The following is a 24526-nucleotide window of genomic DNA, read 5'->3' on the forward strand; positions in this document are numbered from 1 at the left end:
CCCACAGGCAAACGGCCTGGCCCGGAAGGCCCTTACCAAGCGCGTGGGGGGCGGTGTGGGGCGCGGGCTCGGAGGGCAGGATGACCAGCTGAGCGGGGGCGTCCTGGGAGAGGGGGAAGACGGGGGGCATGGAGCCAGGCACGGACGCGGGGAAGCCGGGGGGCAGGTTCTGGTGCAGGGCGGGGTGCCCAAGGCCTGGGGACAGAGCGCTGAGGTCAGGCCGCGTGGAGCGGGAGGCGGGCCTCAGGTGGAGGGCTGTGAGCCCCAGGCTGGCACTGCCCACCACGCCCCCGCCGGAGCACTGACCGTAGGAATGGCCCCCCATCCACAGGGAGGGGCTTCGGGTGCGGGGCAGCCAGGGGGGGTGGGCCGGGTGGGGGTGGGGGGCCGGCTCCCCGCCCAGCTGGCCGCTCGGCAGGGAGGAGCCCCCGGCGATCATGAGGTGGGGGGCCAGGTCTCCAGGGCAGCCGCCCGACGGGTGGATCCGGGCGAACTCCACGAGGTCCTTGTTGTCCCTAAATATCACGGGGGGGGGCTCAGCACAGCTGCCCCCACGGCCCAGCCCCACCCCACCCCGCCCCGCAGGGTCCCGCTCAGGTGGGCCTCATCGTCGGAGGAGGGTTGGCAGAGCCCCTCCGATGTGGGCCAAACCCAGGCAAAGCCTGGCGGGGGGCGCACCCCAGGCCCAAGGCCGGTCCCCAAACCTGCCATCGTGGCCCCCCTGCCCCCGGCTGCAGCCTGGTTCTTACTGCAGCAGCAGCTCGCGGCCCGTGAGCCCCAGGCGGTCTTCGCACAGGCGCACCCTCTCCTCCTCAGCCTCCAGGTCCAGGCCGTGGGTGGCGCGAGGCCCACCGCCGGCTGCAAGGGTTGGAGACAGCAGAAAGGGTGAGAGCTGGGGTGGCCGGGGAGCCAGCGGCCGAGCCGGCAGGAAGCCCACTTGGAGCCAGGGAGCGGGCCGGGGAAGAGGCAGGCGGGTCAGCCCCGCGAGGGCCTGCGGACGTGGGACGTGGTGGGCGCGAAAGCCCGGGGCCCAGCCTGGGAGCCTCGGGTGGGTGGATGAGGGCTGGTCCGCAACCCTCCCCAGGCCTCCCCCTCGGTGGAGGGGCCGTACCTTTGAAGGCGGGGGCTGCCCGGCCCTGCCGCCCTGGGTTGCCACCGTAGGCCATCTCCGACCGGCTCACCGTGTCCTTCTGCCGGGCCAAGGCCACCGCGATGCCCACGGGCGGCTGCCTCACCTCCACGTCGCCGTGCGGAGCGTCGTGCTCCCGGCTCCGGGCACAGTCGGGCCTCTCCACCTCCCCGGGGGCCTGGCCCGGGCCCTTGGGGGCCGGGAACTTCCCATCCTGCTGGGCGCAGCTGGCCTTCAGCCCCCCTAGACCCACGAAGGGCGCCTTCTGGCCGACCACCAGCGCTTGGTTGCTGTATTTAAGCAGGTTCTTCATGGCCGAGACCTCGTCGGGCGGGGCAGGCAGGTCCTGCGGCAGGAGGGCGGCCTGCTGCAAGGTGCCGCCGAAGGGGTCCAGGTAGGCACCTGTCTTGCGCTCCTCGCCGATGGCCATGGCGGCGCCCTGGCCCGACTGGACGCTCCACGGGGGTGGGGGCGGCCCGCCGTAGCCCAGAGACGCCAGCTCCAGAGACTTGTGCTTGGCCTCAGCCCCACCGCCCCCCAGCTCCACCTCGGGGGCCACCAAGTGCTGCTGATGCCGGATGCGAGCCACCTTCTGGGCCCCGGGGGGAGCCACGGGGGCCTCCTTGCTCGCGGTCTTGTCTGAAGTGACCTTGCCGCCCAGAGGGTCCTGGTGACCTGGCCGGGCACAGTCCTGCGAGGGGGCGGGCAACTCAAAGTAGCCGCTTTTGTCCATACCTCCTTTGGGGAGCCCGGGGAACGGGGCCTCGGGGCCTGCGCTGTCCAGGTACTCCAGGCCCTTCAGCCGGGGGTTGAGGGCCGCCGCGAAGCTCCCGGGCCGCCGCTCGCCCTTGCCCTCGGCCTTCAGGTGGCCGTAGGAGACCCCGTAAGGCGCAGCGTGGTCCGGGGCCACAGCCCCGTCCAGGCGCCGGTCTTTGTCCTCCGCCGCCACAGCACAGGCCTCGGCCGCCTGGAAGGGGCGGCCCTTGTCGGCCAGGTGTCCCACGGAAGGCACGAAGGTGGGCCCGCTGGCCTTCAGGTCCCGGGGGACTTTGTCCTGCAGGGGGCAGAGCCCCTCGGGGCCCCCATGCAGCTGCAGGCAGGAGAAGGAGCCTGCAGCTGTGCTAAGCGGTGGGGGCGGCCCGGCGGGCAGGCCGGACGGCACGGTGTAGGACACAGCGTGGTGCAGCATCTGCCTCCGCTCCAGGCACTCGCTGAAGGCTGGCCCAGGCTCCACAGGGCCCGCCGCCTCCTTGGCGCAGCGTCCGGAGGCTGGCATGCCCCCGCCGGGCCGCCCCAGCACGCCCCCCGCGCAGCTGGCCAGCTCGCCGTCGAGCACCTTGGTGTTGAGAAGGCAAGCGGCCAGGTGCTTCGGGCGGGCCTCGCAGGCGCCCCGGGCCACGCCGCCCTCCTTGCAGTGCGCGTCCCCGGGCACGGGAAGCACCAGCTTGTGCCGCCCCCTGCCGTCCTCCTCCACGGCCGCCGCTGCCGCCAGCCGCTCCTTGCCCTCGGCTGCCTTGCCGGCTTTCTCTTTGCCCACGAGGAAGCGGTCGAATTCCTTGGTGCCCTTCTGCAGGTGGCTGGCCTCGCCCCGGTCGCGGCTGCACGAGCCGATGGGGTGGCCGGGGGCAGCCCGGGCCACACCGGGGAAGTTGTGGTTGGCGGGCAGAAGCGTGGGCTGGGGGGGCAGGTTGCGCAGGTAGAAGTTATCTGCGAGCCAAGAGAGCTGAGGTCAACGGGACGCCTGGGGCAGAGGCAGGAGGGCTTGGTGCCCCCAAACCCTGCTCCAGGTGCCTCAATGGGCCGCCAGCTGGCACCGACCCAGCCCAGCGGTAATAAGGAACACTTAAAACTGTGAAACACAGGAATTCCCGTTATGGTGCAGTGGAAACAAATCCGACTAGTAACCATGAGGACACGGGTTCGATCCCTGGCCTCGCTCAGTGGGTTAAGGATCCGGCGTTGCCGGGAGCTGTGGTGTAGGTTTAGACACGGCTCGGATCCTGCATTGCTGTGGCTGTGGTGTAGGCCAGCGGCTACAGCTCTGATTCAACCCCTAGCCTGGGAACCTCCATATGCCGCAGGTGCGGCCCTAAGAAGACAAACCAAAACCAAAACCAAAACCCCCAAGTGTGAATCCTCACGGTTCTCAGGTGTGCATTCCGTGGCCAGGAGACAGTCCGTGCTGCTCTGTATCACCGTCCGTCTCTTTGTTATCGTCCCAGTCAGATGCTCAGTCCCCATTCAACACTGACCCCCCCCCCCATGCCCCCAAGGTGTGGACTTAAGTCCAGCTCTCAGCAGATGGCCCTTCAAAGGGCCTGGCCCTGTGCTCAGCCTGGTACCCGCAGGGTGAGTGGTGGGAGGGGGGCAGCGGGTGGCAGTGCGTCCCAACCGGAGCTGGGGGGTGAGGGCTGGGGTCTCAGGGATCCCCCCCAACCCCACAGGATGCTGGGGGAGTATGAGCTGGGTGGGTCTTTACAATCAGCCGTCAGAACCGTAAAAGCTAGGGAGGCTGCGGGCTCGTGGCTGGGGTTTGGCTACGTGGAGGGCTTGCGGCATGATGGGGCCCCTGCACAGCACGCTGCGCCAGGACGCCCCGCCACGGGGCGGGGGTGACTGAGGCCCCCCTTTGAGCAGGATGGTGCATTCTAAGTGAAGACCCCCCGGAGGAAGTGAGGCCCAGGGAAGGCGCGTTTGAGAACGGGCTGGCCGTGGACGACCTGGGAGCCCGCAGCCCTTCCGCACCGTAAGTGGCTGTCTCGGGCTGGGGGCCAGCGTGCGCGTTTCAACGAGGAAGATGCCCCAGGCGGCCTTGCCCGTCTCTAGTCCACTGAGGCGTCTCACTGCCTCTGCGGCTCTGGGCCCATCCAGCCTGGGGGCTGGTGGGTGAACCCCAGCTCCTGTGCCAGGCTATGGCTTGCTGTCTAGCCCTGGGGATACCCCTGCTCCCTAAGCAGGGCCATGGTACCAACTCTGGGGACCTTGGGTGGCCCTTCTACACCCAGCTGGGCAGCCTAGATGGTCCGGAGTGGAGCGAGACAAGAGGGAAGCAAAGAAACAGGTGGAACTTTTAAAACTGTCCTCAGTCGCGTAAATTCCTCGTCACTTTCCTGCTCCCTGAAGCAGGAGGGAAGAGGCCGGCCTGGCCCACACCTAACAGCTCCACTTCCAAAGCCAATGACATCGTGGGTGCGGCTCCGGACCAAGGCTGTGAAAGCCCAAGGCTGCCGTCAGCGCCTGGAAGGCAGGAGCCCACGGTCCAGAGGGCGTCTCTGGCTCCGGGTTGGGTTTCTGGGGCTGGGACCCCCGCCTGCTCCTGAAAAACGCTATCAAAAGAGCAGCATAGCTGGGCTGACTGGGAATCTGGGGGACTCAGGCCGAGGCCTGCGGGGGGGCGTCTTCTGGGCAGCAGAGCACCTGCTCTCCCACCCCAGGAGACCTGGCTCCCTGGAGGCGTCCAGTGGCCGTCCAGCCCCCTGACGGTCTAGGGAGCTCTCCCGCCCCGGCCTGCAGGCAGGGCCTTATCTGCGCCAATCCCAGTTAGCCAGCCCTGGGCTGGGCCAAGGCCAGGGCCTTCCATGCCTCGGCGGCCCTGCCCGGACAAAGACGCAAGACGGGCTCCAGGGCCCGGCCACGCCACGCTCGTGGCCCGGAGGCTGTGAGAAGGGGCTGGGAATGGAGGTGGGGAGGCCCACCCCGGCTGCCTCACGGGTCCGCTTCCTTCCCTGAGACCCTGGAGGACGCTCTCCTGCTCTGTGGCCACCACCTCGGCCCCGCTCAGCCCCGGTCCTGGCACTCCCTGGGCCGCACCTGCCCCGGCCCAGGAGCCCCTCTCCTCGGGCTGGGTCAGCCTCTCAACCCACGTCTCTGGCGCTGACCCACCATGAGTGTACAGCCGCCTCCCGGACACCCCCAGGAAGGACCCCCGCCCCACCCCGTCCCTCTGCCTGGAAGCTGAACTCACCCCTCCCCTCAGAACTGCTCCCCTGCAGGTGCGCCCCCTCCTACAGCCTGGGCCACAAATGGAGATCACCTGGGAGCCCTTGACCCTCAGGCCCCTTCCAGGCCCCAGGGGGAGTCACGTCACGGTCCAATTCCATGACCCTTGTCATCCAAATACAGAAACTAACCCCAAAGCCTCTGCACCCCGCCTCCGGGCCGTCCCAGGAAGGCCTTTCTAAAATGCAAATGAGATGTCACCCCACCCCAGAAAAATCCTGGAGACAGGGCGCCGAGGCCTCCAGTGGCTCCCCACACCTGCCCTATCTTCGAGCGGCTGCGTCTCCCGCAGGCGCCCTGATGGGATCTGTGCCCTGGAGGCTGGGCTGGGTACGCACAGGTGTGTGTGCGCGTGCACCTGCACGAGCACGCCCGCCTCGGGGACTGCCCCTCACGGCCCCACCTTCTCATCAGCGAAGCCCCAACCTCAGCGCCCCCTCTCCAGCCCCTGCTGTCTGCTGGGCCGCACCCCTGCCCCCTTCCCTGCCGCCCCCCCTACCCCAGGCCCCGGTGCGGGGTGGGGGCCTGGGTGCGGCCCAGCTCAGTGAGGCAGGGAGCACCGGTTCTGGGGGCCTCCCCGACCCCCACCTGATGGCATCCTTCCCCTGAGCTGCCCCTGGGGCCCCTGAGCTGCGGGGGCGGGGGTGAGGGCTACAGGGCCAGGGGAGGGCGGGGAGGGAGCTGGGTGCCACCCCCTCAGGGCCACGGTTATTTGGGATGCTTCCCCTGAACCCTGAGAACTCAGACAGCGTGGGCGTGGCTCCGGCAAGCCCGCCCGCCCCAGCATGAAACCTGCTGCTTGGCCGTGGTCTGGGCCTAAGTTTGAATCCTGCAGGGGCCTGAGAAGCGGGCCCGCCCTCTTTCCGTCCCTCTCACAGCCGCCTGGGCCCGAGGCCTGGGAGGGAGGGTTGGCTTAGGCTGGCCGCCTTTACCTGGAGGCCCGGACATCCTAGCCCTGCCCCGGCCCCTCTAGGATGCGCTGTGCCCCAGGCCCCACGCCATCCCTCACGGCCCCACGCCGGCACTTGCCTTTTTGGGTTCCATAGAAACGATGTTGCCCATAGAGAACATTGCTGTTTCCATGGTGATCCAAGTGGCTCATGGGTAGGAAGGTGGATGCCAGACTCCCCGAAAATCTGGGGTACCCTGGAGCTAGAGAAGCAAGGAAACGGCTGCAGAGGCGCCTCCGGGCCCCAGGCTCGCACCGCCCTGACCCCAGGGAGGCGAGAAGCCGGCAGGTGGCCCGGGAGCGACGCCCCGCGGAGCCCGGCGCACAGCCCGCCAGTGGGAAATCAACCCATCAATACATCATATTAACTCTGACTCGACTAATACCATCCCTCTGGTGTGGCACAAATTGAATTGCTGATGGGCTGGGGAGAGAGGCAGGATGGAGGAGGGAGCCTCTGAGTTCCCTCCCAGCAGCACTTAGCAGCACAGGAGCTGCGAGGCAGGGCAGCAGAGGGGCTCTGGAGAGGCGTCCTGGGAGGAGGGGGAGGAGGGGGACGCACGCGGCCTCAGAGGCCCTTGCAGCACAGGCCGAGCTCCGGGCAGGAGAGCCGGGGTCGGACGCCGCCTCGGCCTGCGCCTGAGCAGGCAGCTCCGGGCTCAGCGGCCCACACCCTGGGCTGACTTCGAGGGGTGGCAGCCTTCCACCTCGTTGGAGGCCAGAGGCTCCGGGCTCTCCACCGGCGGGGCCCCCTCTGCTCTGAGGTCAGCGGTGGCGATGCCACCCCTGGAAGAGTGCCCTGCACGGGCCCCCAGCCCCGAGGCCCTCCCTGGAGCCTCCGAGCCAAGTCAAGCAGGGCCCTCTGCGCGTGGAGGGGCCCGGACTGTCTTCCTGGCCTGGCACTGCCCAGCAAGAAACACCAGCCACACCCTGGACCCAGCTCTGGCTGCCGGGGACACCACCCTGCCTCCCAGACAGAGCTAACCCTTGGCCAGGGGAGGCGTCCAGACACAGGCACCCTGGCGTGGGGCAGGCGCGTCCGCTGGATGCCCAGAGCCACCAGCCACCAGGACGCAGCTCCTCGCGGCTGGTCCTTCTCCAGCAGGCGTGGCGGGGAGGGCCGGGGGAGGGCAGAGGGCTTGCACTGGGTGGCGGTGTGGCCGCTGGGCTGGGCGCCATCTTACTCCCAAACTCATGCTTTTCCCCAGGGAACATGGGTCCCAGAGGAGCTGCTCGTGGGGACCCCTGATTGTCCCAAGAGCCACCAGCTGCCGGGAGCCGCCTCCCACCTGCGTTCTGGGCACCTGGTCTCTGATGAGGGAGCAGGAGTCCCAGGGTCTCCCCAGGGACAGGGACAGGGACAGGGTGGGGCTGGGCTGCCAACAGTGCCAGGACCAGTGTTTGAACAAGAGTCACAGCCGGGCCTGACACAAGGGAGCCATGAGCCCCACATCTGGGGAACAGGGGCGCCCGCAGCCGCTCAGAGCATCACAGAGCCGGGAGCTCTGTGCAGTCTGCCCCTTAACCTTCTTCCAAACTCCTTTCGGACAGAAGCCCTCTGCTGTGCCGGTGGAACCCCTGGTGACAACTCGGGGTCGCAGGCTCCACCGAACACACGAGACAAAGACCTTTCCAGGAGGGGAGGCGGGGAGCCTCAGGACACCTCCAGGCTCCACGTCCTCGGGGGGCCCGAGGCCCCGGGCCCCCTGGGCACTGGAGCTGCTGAGGGAGGTGGGGGGCGGAGGCCAGCTCCACCTTGGTGCCAGGGGGTGTCTGCGTGCAGGGGGGCAGCCCTGGAACTCACTTGTGCAGGCCCGAGGGTGCGGGCGGCCATGCCTTCGTGGGTGGGGCCGCGGAACCAGCTCAGAGGCTGGGTGAAAGGACGAGGGGCAGAGCTCGGAACGGGAAACGGGCAGGCACCACAGAGGGACAGAGGAAAGAAGAAAGGGTTCCTGTCCAAAGAGGGTGCCCTGCACCGGACCCCGGCGGGCCCTCGGGCAGGAGCCACGGGCCGCTAATGACACATGATGCTCTCTGGTCAGCACATGCCTTGTGAAAGCTCTGAGAGGTCCCTGGATGTTGCCCCATGTGGGACTCACGTCCCCCGGTCCCATCTGAAGACGTGGGGAAGGTGCCCGCCGCCGCCCCGGGCGTCCCCCCTGCAGCCCCGCCTGCGGAGGGCACGGCTGAGCCTGGCTGACCGGCCGGGTTTGTGTGCGGAGACACAGCTGGAGCAGATGTTTCCCAGATTAAACGCAGCTCCTGGAAGACTTGACAAAAGCCGAGAGCTGGGGAGGGGGGGACAGGGCGGCCGGGCAGAGGCCTGTGTGTGTGTAGCTGGGGGTGGGGGGGGGCGCGGTTAAACCGCGCAGCTGTCCTCCTTTAATTGGCTGCTGTTAAATGTTTTACGGGGCCTCATTTTGGTAAACAGAAGTCTGTAAATTCCTCCTTCCCAGACTCCGTTTCCCAGGCACAGACCCCCCTGTGACCCCTCAGGAGGTCTGGGCCTCCCCTCCGCCCACCCGTGCCCTCGGGGGAGCGGGCATTCAGCCGGGCGGGCCGGGGTGGGCTCCTTCCGGCCGCACCCTCTGGGGCCAGAGGGAGGCCGATGGCCATGCATGTCCCCTCCGCGCGCGACCCTGCGCTGGTGGCCAGGGACGAGGGGCGCCCCCCCCCCCCAGCTCCGGGACCCCAGAGGAGAATGGGGGGAGGAGGAGGAAGCAGATGAGGGCGGCGGAAGGGGAAAGGGAGAGGGCGGGGGGAGGGGCCCGGCCGGGGTGGGGGGCACCGGGGGTGCGGGCGGAGGGGGAAGCGGAGAAGCCCTCCCCGCCGAGCCACAGAAAGAACCCTTTCTTCTTCCCAACAAGACCGCACTCTCTGAATTGAAGAAAATAAAAAATGATTTTTATGAATCAGAGCAGCTGTTCTGAGACCAGGAGCCAGAAGCCGGGGCTGCTGTGGCCGGCCCGGGGCCGCCGGGTGCACGGAGGTTTAGACCGCGTGGTGGGCTCCGAGGAGGGCGCAGGGGCGGGGGACGCCGTCGGACACCCCGGAACCAGGGCTGGGGCTCCTCGAGTCCACACTCCTTCAGGGGTGGTGTGGTCCAGAACCCCCTCATTCCCAGGCCCTCGCGGCCCCTCACGTCCAGCCACTGAGATCACCCCAACTGACAGGTGGGCTCCGGCTGTGTCCCTGGAGGCTCCCAGCGAGCTCTGGGGAGGGGCCCGGGGCTCAGAGGTCACACCTACTGCATCTGAGAACGCCCCCCCATCCTGCGCCCACGCTGAGTTACCGGAAGACTTAACCCAATCCTGTGACAAAAGCGACAACGGGGCGGGGTGGGGGGGGTCCCGTCACGGCACAGCAGAAACGAATCTGACGAGGAACCACGAGGTCGCGGGTTCGATCCCTGGCCTCGCTCAGGGGGTTGAGGATCCGGCGTGGCTGTGGCTGTGGTGTAGGCCAGCGGCTACAGCTCCGATTAGACCCCTAGCCTGGGAACCTCCACTTGCTGTGGGAGCGGCCCTAAAAAAAAAAATCGAAAGTGGAAGTGGGATGTAAGAGGTCGAGGCCCCTCCCGGCATCCCCCGGGCCCCCAGGGGCCACATCCCGGAAGGTCGGGGTGTTGGTGGGAAGTGTGCTGAGCGGGCAGGGGGAGCGGGGTCAGTGGAGGCTGCCAGAGGTCAGGGTCCGAAGGACAGAGGGGTGAGGAGGGCGGGGGCAGTTCGCGGGGCGGGGCGGGGAGGGGGCCTGAGAAGGGGTGGCTGCCCGGGAGGACCCAAGGCCCGCGGCAGGTCTCTCAGCTGGGGGGGAGGGCACCCCGAGGCCACCCTCCTCTCCCGCCAGTCAGCTCGGCCCCACCCACCTGTGCAGCCCTCACCTGCCCTGGGCTCCACGCCTCCCCAGCAGCCCAAGGTGCCCCAGGGCACCCACCCCCCTGGCAAGTCCTCCCTCCTGCGGGGATCCCGGCCAGCCCCGGATGGGGGGGTCAGAGGACCCCCCACCGCAGGGTCCCTCCAGACCGCCACCCCCAGGCCCGCGGAGCTCAGTGTAGACACTGCAGGCTCAGCAAACTCTTCCAGGGCCTGGGGCTCAGGGTTGAGATCAGCCCACGCCGCTAGTACATGCCCCAGGTCCCCGCAGGCTACCCGCACGCCCATGGGGGCAAGGCCTTCCACGATGGACGGCCCCGGCTCCCTGCACTGCCTTGACAAAGACGGCCACCTCCCTGGAAGCTTGAGTTGCTAGAAAGTTCTCCCCACCACCGAGCCTGAAGCCGCGGCGGCTGGGGGCTGAGGGGGCTCCCCACCACGTGCCTGGCTGAGCGCCGACCCCTGGGGCCAGTCATCGTGGGTGAGCTCCACGGAACCTGGGTCGAAGGGTCCCCAAGCGCCTCCCTCTGAGTGGGGGACCAGGACCCCTCCCGTCTCCTCTGGGTCCGGCGCACCTGCCCGGGCTCCGACGGAGCCACCAGACCAGCTCACCCCACCCACGTCCCGCAGCCCTGACGGCTCCCGCCCTCCCTCTGCCTACAAGCCTCCTCTGCAGAGCCCTAGCCAACAGCCCAGAAGCCTGGCCCACTCTCACGGGTTGGTTTTTTATTATTATTACTTTTAGGGCTGCACCCAGGGCATGTGGAGCTTCCCAGGCTAGGGGCCGAATCAGAGCTACAGCTGCCGGCCTACCCAGCTGGCGTAGGCTCACGGCAACACCGGATCCTTCACCCACTGAGCGAGGCCAGAGCTCGAACCCACAGCCTCATGGTTCCTCGTCGGATTCGTTTCCGCTGTGCCACATCGGGAACTCCCTACTCCTAACATTTTGAAAGCTACGACATGTGCCAGGCTGGGGGCCCGGACCCAGCGCCCAACCCCGACTGGGTGCTGGCTCTCTCCCACGTGACACCCCTCCCACTCAGGGTGCCAGCGGGTTGAAGTGTGGTGCACCAGTCTGCTGAGTGACAGTGACTGCCCAGGACGGCGGGCTAAGAAGGATTCTGAAGCAGCATCCCCGTGCAGCGTGGGAAGGGCGGCAATCGACGAATCCGGTCGGCCCCGGGTCCAGGAGGGGCCCTGGCGGCGAGGTGGTAGGACACTTGCCACCACCCCTGCTCTGGCATCTGAAGGGAGTGACCCTGGCACAGCCCCTCTCCACACCCTCACTGATTCTTGCCAAATACTCTGCCTCTGTCCACAAGCCCCTCAGGCTCGCACACGGGCTCAGCACCCTGGGGTGTCGAGGCTCTGCTTCCAAGTCCAGGTCCCAAGATCCACCGCCCTGGGCTTTGGGGGGGGGGAGCCCAGAGAGACCCCCTTCTTGGGCTGGAGGCGGCTTCGGGAGTGCCCAGCAGGGGGCTGGGTCGGGGGGGCCTGGGTGCCCACCCCACGCACACACTGACCCCCAGCCACACGGTGTTCGGGGCCTGGCAGCCTCGGTCTGTTCCCAGGCCGAGGGGAGCGGCTCAGAGCCGGGGGAAGGTGCCAGCCTCCGCGGGCGCCTCTGGAACAAAAGCAGCAGGCAGCCAGCCCAGGAGCCAGGCGCTCATGGACAGTCCCGGGCTCTTGGCCTGTGCTCCGCAGAGAGGAGCCGGGCTCAGGCCCCATGAGCAGGCAGGCAGGCTCGGCAGAGGCCCCTTGGAAGGTGCGCGGCCTGTGGGTGGGGAGGGCTGGGGCGACAGGCCTGAAGCCGGGGGAGATGACGACAATCTCAGAGCCTGGCGCTGGGAACAAGCTGGCGTGACCCCCAAACCCTCACCAACACCCCCCACAGCAGCTCTGACTGCCAGGGAGCTCGGCTGGAGGGAAGCCTGGGCCAGCCCTGCCTGGACCTCTTGCCCTGGCTCCCCGCCCTGCCTTCCTGTGGGCTCCAAGCCCCTTCCTGTCCCCCAGGGGCATCTGACATGTGCTTGGCGGATCCCGGGGGCCTGGGGCCACGGAAACGATGCCAGCCAGCCCCACGCCCAGGTGTGAACCTGAGAGGTGCGTCTGCCCAGGCAGCGACGCCACCCCGAACCCCGGTCAGACCAAGGGCTGCCCATACCCCTGCTGCCAAGGTCGGCCCAGGGCGACACACAGCTCCCCGGCCCAGCCGCGGACAGGTGCTGCAGGAGACACGCAAGGACAGCGCGGCCCCTGGAGGCCACGTCTCTGATGAGGATGTGCCTGAGGTGAGGGCGCTGAGGGGCCGAGGTCGCCAGGAGGGCGCAGGGAGGGCTGGCCACGCGAGGCCGGCGAAGGCTCTGGAGGGCATCAGAGGTCCACACAGAACCGGCCTCCTTCTGGCTCTGACGAGCCGGCTGGAGGGATCCTGTCTGCCCCGGCTGCTCCGCGCCCCGACATCTGGATCTCGAGAGCTTGGGCCCTCCCCCCACGCGGTCCCCGGACGTCAGAGGAGCCAGCGGCTCCCACGGACCCAGCCCCTCCCCTCTGGCACCGGCAGGGACCCGGAGGCAGGGGAGGGGTGCTGCCTAGTGCGGGGGCGGAGTCAGAGGCCATCCTGGCCACACCAAGAGGACCGAGGCCGGGAGAAGGGCAAAGGGACCAGGTCCAGGCAGGGGCCTGCCTCGGAGAAGCGCAGGTGACGGCCCTCCAGACGGCAGCCATGGGGGCCTCTGAGGCCACGAGGAGGTGGTGACCTCGGTCCCTCCCACAGACATGCTCCCAGAAGCCCTGGTGGGCCCCGGGGTCCCCGAGGGACAGAGGGACAGCAGGGAGTCAGCCCCTGCCCCACGGGAGGTCTCCCTCCAAGCCCCGGATGGAGAAGTGGCGCTCTGCCAGAGACCGGCCAGGCCGAGAGCCAGCACCGGCACACGTGCCCACTGCCGCCCCAGGCGCCCCCTCCAGGCGGCACGAGAGACCGCGAGCAGCGCAGGCCGAGGGGGAGCAGGAGCTCCGGCCCCCATCCCTCCGCAGCTGAGCCCCCAGGACAGGATCCCCTTTCATGGCCCTGTGGGTGGTCCCCCCAGGCAGCTGGGGGTGGGGGAGGGAAGGAGGGGGGCAGGCTGGCTGACAATAGGCCCAGCTGTGCTGCACCCCTGCCCCCGCTGCTGGGACCCACCCGGGGCAGGCTGGCTGGATGCTGCCTCACCCCTGCCTGGGGCCAGATCCGCCGCCCACCCTCACCCTGGGCCCCAGAAGGGAAAGTCCAGGCCCTGGGGAGACCCCTCATTGGGCGAGCCTGGGGGGCCAGGAGGTCCAGGGGCGGACAGACCAGCTCGGCCCCCCCCAGCCAGATGTTCCAGGGCGGCTCCCCTGCACCCCAGCTGCTCCCTCGAGGAAGCAGGAAGCCCTGGTCCCTGCTCTGGAAGCTGCCCCACAGATGGCGGGACAGAGAGGTGGGGCCCCTGCCTGGGGTGGAGGGGCAGCTGGTCCCCAGTGGCATCCAGCCCCGTCCTGGCCTCTTTGCTCTTGAGCTAAGGACCTTTTCAGGGGCCCAGGCCTGGCCAGCCCCAGGCTGGGGAGGGGGCCACAAGAGGCTTTGCCCGGCCCATCTCCTCGCCCATCCTGGAAGCGGTGAAAGGGAGCCGGACGAGGGTGAGGGCCAGACCTCTGAGCAGCCCGCCCAGGCAGCCCACCGGGCCTGCCAGCCCCCACTCTCCGGCCATGTCGCGTGCCCCCCGCCCGCCTGGCCCTCCCTCCCCCTGCACACACACACGGCAGAGAAACAGGCCCCGGCACGCGGGGAGCCAGCTGGCACCCAGTCAAACTAGCAGCCAGGCACGCTGCCAGGGCAGCCAGCCAGCAAGCGCTGCCACTCGCCCCAGCCCCGCCCGCCCGAGGCCTTTCCGCGGAGCTCACAGCGAGGCAGCCGCACCACGTGGCCCGTCAGGGAGCGAGGCTGCAGAGGGCGGAGGGCCGGGGAACCCCGCGGGAAGGGGTTCCCCGGGCAGGGCAGCTTCACCCACAGCAGAGAGAGGGAGGCAGGGCGGGGAGGCCAGGCCCGGGCTGGAAGGTGCTGCGGCTCCCAGGACAGACACACCAGGTGCCCACAGGTGGGACCTGGCAGGCTGGGTGACTCCCCTCCCCGCCTCAGCCACTGCTCCCCACCTTCCATGTGTTCCGGAGCCGGGGCGGGGGGGAGGTCAGAAGCCTGACCCGCACCCCTTGCCCCATCCCTGCCCCCCGACACAGCACCCTCCCCCATGAGGGTGTGGGCACATGCGACCTGAGCAGGGGCCAGGGGCTGGCACAGACCACAGTGCCACCCCACACTGGCTTCCCAAGCCACTCGGTGGTGGGAGCTTCGACGGCCAGGTGGCCCCAAGACTGTGGCTGAGGGCGGCGGTGGGCGTGACTCCCGGCAGCGGCTGGGGTGGGGGGGTGAGTGTCTGGGGGCTGTTGAGGGCGCTGCCTGCAGGCTGCCACCACCCTGCCCTCCCGGCAGCCCCCAGAGGGCAGATCGGGGGGCACCTTCTCCAGGGCCCCGAACAGGTGGCACTGCCCACAAACCACCTCCTTTCGGAAAAGGCCCACACGGGTGGACGGGAGGGGCGACACACACACTTCCTGACGCAGTGCTCAGCCGCCCCGACCCTGACCGGAGCCCACGCACCTGGGGCTGTGCCGGGAAGGGCGGCCGTTAGCTGGGCACGGTGGTGGCACCGGCTGCTGCGGGCCTCCTTGCGCCCCCACCACCCAGGGCTCGGCCTCCTCCTCCCCTCGAGGACATCCTGGGAGCCAGATGCTCCTGCTGGGACCAGGAGTTTTCCGGCAGACACAGAAGGCAGGAGGGTGGGAGCAGCAGGGGTGAGGGGTGCCAGGAGCTTGGGGCTACCCAGGGCCAGCCCGGGAAGCCCTGAGGCCGGGCCGGGCACCACCGCCCTGGGCGTGCCCTGGGGAGGCTGCTGAGGGAGTCTGGCCCAGGGACCCTGCTCTGCCCACCTGGTCCTCAGGGCCGGCCTGGCCGCCCCTCCACCGGGGAAGAGAGTGGCTCCTTATCGCCTGCCCAACATGTGTGCTCCGCACGGCGCTTCGAGCCCAGATTATTTTAACAACTGTCCCTCACTCGTCACCTGTCCCGTTTGGAAAACAGCCCCTTTCTTGTTGCACAAAGAGAGGTTTCTCTCGCTCTCCAGCAGCGCCGGGCGCTAATCTCCCGGCCTGGAACGCGGGCGGCGGCGGGCGCGGTGTGTGGGTCCGCGTGCTCTGCAAACACAACGCCCGCCGCTCAGCAGTCATTGAGTTACGGCGGTACCGGTGCCAGGAGCGGAGAGCCCTCTGTGCCCGCTGCCAACTGCAATTACCTCTCCGCGTGCCAGCCGCCGTCGGGCTTAACCCTTACCACGCCGTGGGGGCCCAGGGGCCGAGTGGATACCAGCTACCACAGGCCAGGGAGGCTGCTCACGTCACAGTGCCAAAGGGCTGAGCAGACAGCGGGCGGCCGGGCAGGGGGTGCCCTCCCTGGGGAAGCTGCAGGGAGCCCCGGCATCCTAGCAGGGGCCCTCCTGCAAGCCACAAGGCCTGAAAGCCAGGCGCATGAGGCGCCTACTGTGTGTACAAAGCCACGGCAGCGGGGGTGGGGTGGGGGGGGGGGCAGGGGCCTGGGAGGGGCTCTGCTCTAGGCCGGGCCCCCAGGGTGGCAGCCTGAGTCTGTTGACAGCTCTCTCCTCCCTGGCCCTCCCTCCCAGCTGGCACATCTGGAGCCCATGCCTGCTTGAGTCTGGGGGTGGGCGCAGCCTGCGGTGGAGGGCGCGGCCCCGCCCGGCCAGCCCAGCTGTGCTGCACATTTGCCTCCCGGAGCCCTGCCGCCCGCTCCTTCTTCCCTCCCTGCCCATCTCTGGTGCACATCTGGCCAGGACCACTGGCTGGCGGGCCCGCCCCCTCTTTCCAACCAATTACCACCTCCCCCGTGCGGGCTTCCTCGACAGGGAAGCAGCCCCTCGCTAGAGTGCCTGGCAGGGTCTGCAGCTGGCTCTCCCGGCCACAGCAGGGGAGCCCCTGGCCGCACCCCTGGGCCCGGGCACCACGGGGCAGCTGGGAGCTGGAGCCCGGCACTTACCTTCGTGGGAGTGGGAGAACCAGATCTGGGAGGCGGTGGGGTGGGAGCCACGGTAGGCCTGCTCCGAGGGGGAGGGCGTGGGGCCGCTGGGGTGCGCGGAGGCCGCTGAGCCCAGGCTGCTGGTGAGGAAACTGCCCATGAAAGAGGAGGCCGGAGAGTTCCCCATCAGGCGGCTGCTGGCTGTGGACGCAGGGGGCAAGAGTGAGTTGGGGGCGGGGGTAGTGAGAAGCCCTTCTCTCGGCCAGACTCCTGGGTCCCAAGCGCCCCAGGCTTTTGCCTTCAAACGGCCAGCAGCCGGGGTGGGTGCTGCCTGATCGGCTGACAGTCAAGCTCCTGCTACTGCGGCACCCCAAGGCTGGCACTGTCACGGTCACCACGGTGCCCACCTTACCCCGCCTCCATCAACCGGGTGCCCAGTGGTGTGGCAGAATCAACGTCCAGGCCCAGGGCCCATAGGGAACAGGTGGCCCTGCGGGGGACCTCGGCCCCGGAGGCAGAGCCCCTGACTCTCCCAGGCCAAGGCTGGCAGACGCGCCAGAGCCCGTCTCCCGGGAGGACGCGGGTCTTGAACCTTCTCCGTGATTCCCATTGAGGACCCCATCGGAGCGGGGTGCCCTCTGCCAGGCGAGCAAGAGAAGAAAGTGAGGCAGAGGAAGGGAGCAGCCAGAAGGGCAGGGAACGGCTCTGACGCCCCCAGGCTTTCTTGGATCAGGCCCCGACCCGGGCACTGAGACGCGGAGAGCAAGTCACAGTCTAGGACATGGCATTTCCCCTGGCAGCCAGCCTCCAGAGCCCCCGACACTGTGTCCCCTCTCTGCCCAAGTGCAGGAGCCAAGGCCAGGCTGCTTGAGGCTCCCGGGGTTACCATGGTGACGGGTGGACCGCGCAGGAAGGGCGGACTCAGAGCTCTGCGCAGAGCAGCCCCCAGAGCCCGGTGGGTGGTCTGGGCTGCACAGCTCAGCCCCCACCCCGGCAGGGCCCCCGGCACCTTGTCCCCTCATGGGCAGCCAGCCTGGCTTGGGACCATCCCGGGTCCAGGGAGGAGGGACCTGGGGGCTTGCTATCCCATCAGGCTGAGTGGAGGGGCCTGGCAGGGTTGGCAGGGGTTCTGGGGGCCCCCGCGAGGCTGCAGCCCAGCCCGAGGTGAGTCAGGGCAGCGGTTTCCCTGCCCTGGAGGCAGAGGGAATTGGTGAATTCCTGATGCCTCATCCAGCCTGGCTTGGCCCTGGGAGCTTCCCAGACACAGGGTGAGTCAGCAGAGAGGCGGCAGGCCCTTGAGCAGGGGAGAGGGAGGGGCTGCCCCTGCCAGGACCCTGGCAGGTCCCCTCCCCTGCCTTCCACTCCCGTGCAGGAAGGGGACACTCGGCGGAGAGAGGCAAGGGCCTCTGGAGAAGGGTATGTGCGCACCGGCCAGGCACTGGGGTGCGAGCTGACCTCTGCAGCAGGTGTCAGGCCAAAGGGAGACCCCGCGCGGACCGGGGGCAGGGGGCGAAGGTGCCCAGGAGCCAGGGACTTCCCGGCCCGCAGGGCTGGGACCGCTGTGGGCCTGGCCAGACCACAGGAACGTCCAGCCAGGGGAGGGACTTGGGCTGGGAAGGGAAGTTCTGGCCTCGGGGCAGGCGGGCGGGTGGAGCAGGCGGAGACAGAGGGCGGCCCCTGCTGGGCTCCAGGGACCTGGGGGGGCCATGCCTGTGGGATGAGTGAGGCCTCTTCCTGCCTCGCCCAGGCCTCTCCACCCCCGCACCCTCCCAGGAAAGTCCCTCCGCCCTGCTCCTCCGGGGGACAGTGGGAAGCAACCGAGTCCAGAAGTCGGTCTGGATAAAGGATTTCTCCAGGAGCTCAGCCTGAGAACCTACAGTTCTCCCACACCACGGGGAGGGGCCGGGGAGGGGGGTGGCGCCAGGCCCCGGGCTGGGCGGGAGGAGCGGCCACCCGGAACCTGAGGCTTGGAGGCAGCCCCCTCACAGACCACCTCTGCAGACCCACCCACCACCCTCGCCCTCGAGGCCACCCACCTGCAGCCAGAGCAGGTGGGGAGCAGGCCTGAGGCCCAACAGGGCGTCTGACCTGACGGGTCCCTTGAGCTGGAATTTGGGTGGGGGTGGGGAGGCACGGGACTCTCAAGGGTGGGCATCTGTTTTGACACTATTCCAGAAGGGGGTCCCACTGCAGGGAGCTTTGGGGGGTGGCGGCATGCAGCTCGGCCAGCCGGGGTCCTGGCTTCACACGGCAGGCAGGGGACAGGCCAATGACAGGCCGCACTTCTTGCCGTGGGCCTCCCTCGGCCCCATGCCAGCCAGTCTCCCAGCATGGGGGACCCCCTGGGTGCTTTTGAGTCCAGAAGCAAGGGCCCCGCCCCAGAGTGTGAGAAGTGAGGGGGTGGGACGGTGCCCCAGGCCTGAGCTCTGGCCCCGGATCTGGGCTCCCTGGGAAAGGGGGGGACCTTTCGTTCCGAGCCCTCAGGGCCGGTTACAGCCTCGTGGGCAGCTGGAGGCCCCCAGGGTCCCGCCTCCGGCTGGGCCACTGATCCGAGGGTGAGGGGTCTCCTCTCCTGCCTCCTCCTTCCCTTCATGCTGAAGACGGAAGAGGCTTGTCACATGTCTGTTAATCTCCGCTGTTAGACACTCAGGTGAAACGAGGAAGGGGGCAGAAGGCCCGGGCACAGCCGTGGGTCCCACGGACCACCTGTGAGGCACTGCTCAGCTCCAGGGCCCCAAGGCTTGTGCACTGCCCTGGTGGGAGACTTGTGCCAGTACCCAGGTGGCCTCTCCCTCCTAAAACCCCAGCCCAGGCCAGTGCGGGGAGGATGGGCGTGGGGGCAGGTGCAAAGCCAACTCCCTGCCAGGTGCCCAGCCCGGGGCTCTCCCTCGCCGTCCTGAGCCAGAAGTCTGGAAGCCGCCGTGGGTCCTACAGGCTTTGCCGGGGGGCCCTTACGTGGGGGCGAGGCGAAGGGGACTGCTGACACCCAGACCCCTGCCAGCTCCTGACCCGCGGACTGAGTGTCCAGGACGCTCCCATGTCACCTCCACGGCCAAGGAGTTTGGCCGTGGCACCATGCCCAGCCAGCAGAGGCGTGAGCAGACCTGGCTGCCACCTCCCCAGCCCTCACCCGCTGACCAGTAGCCAGCCCCAGACAGAGCCTGAGCAGAGGCGGCCTGGGCCCCGGCCAGGGCTGGAGCCGCGCGGCCAAGTCTGGCCGGGAACTGGGCCGGAGGCTTCTTTCCTCTTGGCAGGGTCCTTGCCCACGGAGTGCTGCGGTCAGTGGCCTGGGCTGGGGGGGACAGTGGGAGCCCTGATCCTGGCACCTTCTCACAGCAGGGGCTTTGCGAACCTCGTATTAATCCAGGTCACTGCCATCCAGGTGGCGGGCCCACCCCGGGGCTGACAAAGGAACAGCGTCCCAGAGTTGGCCCCGCGGCCCAAGCCTGGGCTGGGTCTGGATGAGGCCTGTCCCCTCCGAGGCCGCCCTGGCTCCTTGAAGAGGAGGGTGGCCTGTGCCCTTCGTCCCCCGTGGGCTCTCATCGCAGGGATCCGGCCGCATTGAGCATCATGTTGAGACAGGGATCTGAACGTGGGGGGAGGCGTCGGTGGGGCACAGAGGCTGCCCGCTCTGCCCCGCGCCGGCTGGCCCCACCACCCGGCCCGCCCCAGACACCGGGCTCCAGCCCCAGCCCCAGCCCCGCCGAGGACGCCACGGAGGCCTGGCCTGGGTGCCGGGCTGGCTGAGAAAACCGCTCCGGAAGCCAGAATGCCCGGGAGGGCTGGTGGACACCCCCTACCCACCCCGCCGCCTCGGCCCAGCTCCTCCACCCGCCGAGGCCATCCGTTCCCACGCCCCAAGGCCCAGACAACCTGGACCGGAGGCGGGCGGTATCTGGATCCTGGCTGTGCGGCTCCTTCCCTGCCAGCTGCCCGAGCTGGACAGAGCCAGGCTGCAATGCCCTGACACCCTGAGAGGCTCCAGTGACCGCCGAGCCCAGGCTTCTCTCACACGTGCTGGCCCTGGCAGAGGTGGCCCTGTGTGGCCAGGTAAAGCCGGGGGGGGGGGGCCTTCCGCTGCCAACCTGTTTGCCAGGCCCACCTGCCGCAGCCAAGATGGTCAACAGATGTGCCCGGGGAGCCTCTAGTCCAGAGAGGGTCTGCCTGCAGCAGAGCACCCAGAATACGAGGGGCCGGCCGGGCCTGGGGGCCTCCCACCCCCACCCCCTCCCCCCGAAGCAGGGAGAGACAGAGACGGGCCCCAGAGAGCTGGGAGAGAGAGCTGGAGCCCAGAGCTATGGCAGGAGGAGCGGTTTTGTGTTTTTTTGTTTTTGAACTTGGCCACCGAGACAGCATCTTCCTTTTCTGGAAACTGCGAAATGGGTTATTTTTTTTTTTTTTTTTTTTCAAGGCCTGGTTGTGATGGCTGGTGGCCGCTCCTGAGGAGCAAAGCCCCTTTCCAGGCTCTCGGTGCTCCCGTTGCTTCTGGGCTTCTGGAAGCCCAGCTGATGGGCTGCTGGCATGGGGCTCCCGGCGCCACCTGGCTGGCTCCCACCTCCCACCTCCCCCAGGGCCCTGCAGAACCCAGCTGGGCCCTGGGGCACCCGCCTGGGCCCTGGGGACAGCGGTGGCGGCTGAGACACTGGAGAGACGGGTGGCCAGCCTGGAGGGTCGAAATGCCCCTCGTGTGCTGAGCCAGGCCCTGGGCGGGCGGAGGCAGGAAGGACAGCGGGACGCGCCCGGCCCACGCTGCTCTCAGGCCGCCAGGAGAGGAGGACGAAGTCCAGGCCGGGGGTCTGTGGGGACGGAGCGGGAGAGGGCTCGGTCCAGCCTGCTCGCAGGCGGGTCCATCTGTCTGGCCACCCACAAGGATGGGGGAGGAGACAGGGTTGGGGACACCAGGCCCTGGTGGGAAGGGCTGCTCTGGGGCTGCCCGTGGGAAACCCAAAGGGCTGCAGCCCTGGCGGTGGCAGGTGCACCACAGCGCCACCCACAGACCCCCCACAGACCCCCTCCGGGTGCACACGAGTCTGCCAGCTCCATCACGTTGCCACTGGGAACTGGGTCAGCTGGGCTGGAACCCACCAGTGCCCAGGCATGAATGTGCATGTGTGTGTGCGTGCGTGTGTGTGTGCACACGCGTGTGCAGGCACAGAGGCAGCCAGGGGCTGTGCGTGGGCACTCGGGTTTGTCTGGGTATGTGTGCCTGGCTCTGAGTGTGCACGAGGTGACTTGTTCTTGTGCGAAGGGGTCCCTGCGCCGGGCCCCTCAGGGACACTGCTTCCCGGAGTCGTGTCTCCACCAAACCGTCCCCCTACTGACCCAGGCCCTGAAAAAGGCTCCTGGCCTTTGGTTCTGTCTGATGCCAGTGGTGACACGGGAGGGCTGCCAGGCCGCGCCCCTGGCGGGGGACACATCCAGCTTAGACGTGGTGGGAGGGGAACTCTAGCCTCAAGCCTGTACCGAACTGCGGCCCCAAGACCCACCAACCCCCCTGCTGCCCGGGAGTCGGCCCCCTCCCCAGCCCAGCGGCTCAGTCCCCCGCCACCTGGAGCTGAAAGCGGGTCCAGTGCTTGTGTGGCTTCTGGGGGCAGCTGCCAGGCGGTCCGATGCCTCTGTGGTGCAGAAGCGGCTCAGATGCCCTGTCTGCTCTGGGAAAACCCTGCCCGCCTCAAGCCGCCCCTCTGCTGCCACAGGCCTGGAGTCCTGAGGACCCCACCCAGGAGCCCAGCTGCCGTGCACAGCCCCAGGAGATGGAGGGACAAGAAGGGGAGGCCCAAGAACAGGGAAGGACAGCGGAGAAGGACGAGGCTGCAGTGCCGGGGGAGGGGGCAGCCAGGGGAGCGGGGGAGGCGAGCTTCCGCCAGCCCCGCCCTGGGCCATGGGGCCCGCCCAGACACATGAGCACTGGCCTGGGAAGCCCCTCTCTGCTGGCCCAGGAGAACCGTCCAGGAGACCCGGTTGGCTCAGAGGCAGCGTCTCTCAGGCCATAATAGGAAAACCCTGTGGTTACCGAGCCACCAGCCCCACAGATGCAGAGGCAATGATGACAAGGACAGGCCCAACCACCAACAGCCCAGAACTAATAAAAGAAAAGGAAAACCGGATATAAATCTGCTTCTTATTAAAAGGGTAAATTTAGCTTTGGCTGGGGCGGGGGAGAGGGGCGGCCCACACGCCCCACGGGGCCGCCCTCGGACTCTGGCCAGGGATCCAGAGGGCTGCTCCCCCCACTCCTGCTCTTCACACCTCCCGGGGTCCCCGCCTCCCTCCCGCCTCCCGCGCCCCCTGCAGACACGGCCAAGGCCAGGCCGCAGTCAGGCCGGGGTGGGGGTGACCTGGCCCCGCCGGCGCCACCCCCTCCAGACCCCGCCAGCCCGAGGAGCATCCTCGGCCAAAGCCAGGCTTCCCTTCACGCTGTCTTGGAACAAGCCGGCTGTACGGAGACGAACGCCCTGGTGGTGCGGGGGCAGTGCAGCACGCCCTGGCCCCTCCGGTCCCCTCAGAGGAGAAGCCCACCCGGACAGGGTTGCAGGTGTCCGCTCTGCCCCCCCCCACCCCATCCCCTGGACCCGGGCACCCAGCAGCCCCGTGCTGGCCTGGGACCCCCGCATCTCAGCTATGGGCTGAGGGCGGGGAAGGGGGCCTGGACAAGGGGGTAGGGGGGCACCGGGCTAGGCGGGCCTGCTCACAGGGTTTGGTCGGGTCTGGCGGGGCCAGCACAGGATGGGCCCTGATGAAACCTGGTTCAGGCGAAGGCCCCGGGCCTGTGGGCAGTGAGTTCGCCCTGCTGCCCACCCCTTCCTGCCCCGTGTGACCCAGCCATGAACAGCCTGGCACTAGACTCCGTCCAGTGGGTGTGATCCTTCTGCTCTGCCTCTGTCCCCGCACTGCTGGCTGTGCTGCGTGGAGGCTCCAGGGCCGGCAGAACAGGAGAAATTAAGCTGAGGGGAGGCAGGTGCCACCACCCTGGGCGCTCCCCGATCCTGTGGACTCACCCATCTATCTGCCCCCCTCCCTCCTTAACCCACTCCCTGCCCCCCTCCCCTCCCTTCCACCATCCCCGGAACGTCCACGGTGGGTCTGGGGTGGTCAGAGTCTCCGAACAATTAGCCTCTCTCTTGCCACCGCTTGCTGTGTGCCCAGCCTGGGCAGTAGTAAAGGGCATCTGGGCTGCAGCCCCCTTGCCAAGCTTCCTGACACACCCCCAGCCCTGTGGCTGCAGAGATGGACTCAAGCATCACTCCTGGCGGGTACCCGGCCCCGCTGCTGTCGTAAGCACGGCACTCTCACCCTGCCAGGAGGCTGGCAGTTTCGGGGGCACTGAGACGCACCACTTCTGTGTGGCGCGTTGAGGAAGGGTTGGTAGGGTCCCTCCAGATGACACCCCCACATCCTGCCCCAGGTCTCAGCCAAAAGGCATCGAGGTGGAGCTGGTTTGGATGGGTGTGGGCGGATCTGAAGAGCCATCCCAACGACACTGAACATGGCTAGAGGCAGCACCATTCCGGAGCAGGGTCATGGGCCATCGTACAGAGCAGCCTGTTGTACCCCCTTTCTCGAGAAGCTTCATGGGGCCCTCTGATGGTGCCAACTTTTTGTCCTCATTTCCCAGACAACTGCTTCAGGTACCGTTTGATCCAGGCACACCTTTCTGCCACTTAGGGACCCTCTGTTCAGGCCCGGCCGTGCCTCCAAGCGGCGGCGCACCCAGCCATCCCCTCCACTTGTGGGGCCTGGGAACTCAGCCCCAGGGAGGAATGCAGATGGGAGGAGAGAGACAGGGTGATAGGAAGGGGCAGGCTGACGCGGGGTACCCCAGAAAGCGGGGTCACGAGCAAGGTGGGACGGCCAGAGGGACACCAGTCAGTGGGCCCTGACCCCAACTCTCCTCGGAAGCTGGTCCAGCCTCAGGCTTACTCAGCACGGCCACCCCTGGCCTTGGCAAGGGGCGGGCTCAAGACGGACTTGACCCTCAGGGTTTGGCCCAGGGACGCCTCCAAGTGGGACGACCAGCAGGAAGGGCAGAGAGCCAGAGGAAAGGCCGGGCCAAACACGCACACAGAGAAGGGCTGGGACATGGCGGGGCAGACCCACGATGCTGAACACGCAGCGGGGCGTGCCTGGTGGGCACGAGGTGGGGCAGGCAGGCGCCGGGGAAGGAGGACCTGGATGTAAAGTGCTGTTTATGTCTCAGCAGGACTGCCTGGCCCTCCAGGGGGCACGGGGGCGGGGGGAGCAGGGGAGGCTGCCAAGTCCATGGCCCTGCCCCCCGGCCCCCAGGAGGCCCCGAGGGGCCCCAGCACGTGTGACACCTCCAGGAGATACGGAGGAGACCAAATCCCCAAAGGGGACCCTGGGGGAGACGGGTCCCTGGCTGCCCAGCACCCAGAGCCGACGCACACCGGTTCCTGGCAGACGGGAGCGGGGCCTGGGCCTCTCCGGGCAGAGGCCTCCAGGGAGCGCACACTCTC

The 24526-nt window shown here is 68.4% G+C and overlaps 1 protein-coding gene across 6 annotated transcripts in view; it reads right to left on the reverse strand.

Annotated features, from left to right (window-relative positions):
• Positions 1-24526, reverse strand: part of BAHCC1 (BAH domain and coiled-coil containing 1) — a 56565-nt gene that overhangs the window by 18858 nt on the left and 13181 nt on the right. For all 6 annotated transcript variants that reach the window (XR_014820509.1, XR_014820510.1, XM_013989840.3 and 3 more), the window contains exons 2-7: positions 16074-16253; positions 6158-6280; positions 1112-2836; positions 750-858; positions 307-515; positions 37-195 (exon numbers count right to left, since the gene is read on the reverse strand). Coding sequence is in view for 4 of the 6 variants with exons in the window: in XM_013989840.3 (XP_013845294.3) it covers positions 37-195; positions 307-515; positions 750-858; positions 1112-2836; positions 6158-6280; positions 16074-16253 (2505 nt within the window). In the remaining 2 variants the exon portion in view is untranslated. The remainder of the gene's footprint in view (positions 1-36; positions 196-306; positions 516-749; positions 859-1111; positions 2837-6157; positions 6281-16073; positions 16254-24526) is intronic.

The sequence above is a fragment of the Sus scrofa genome, chromosome 12 (genome assembly GCF_054392235.1).
Source record: "Sus scrofa isolate SSC_HxYL_T2T_F1_AM1 chromosome 12, Sscrofa_HxYL_maternal_Yorkshire_Landrace_v2.0, whole genome shotgun sequence".
Lineage (NCBI taxonomy): Eukaryota > Metazoa > Chordata > Mammalia > Artiodactyla > Suidae > Sus > Sus scrofa.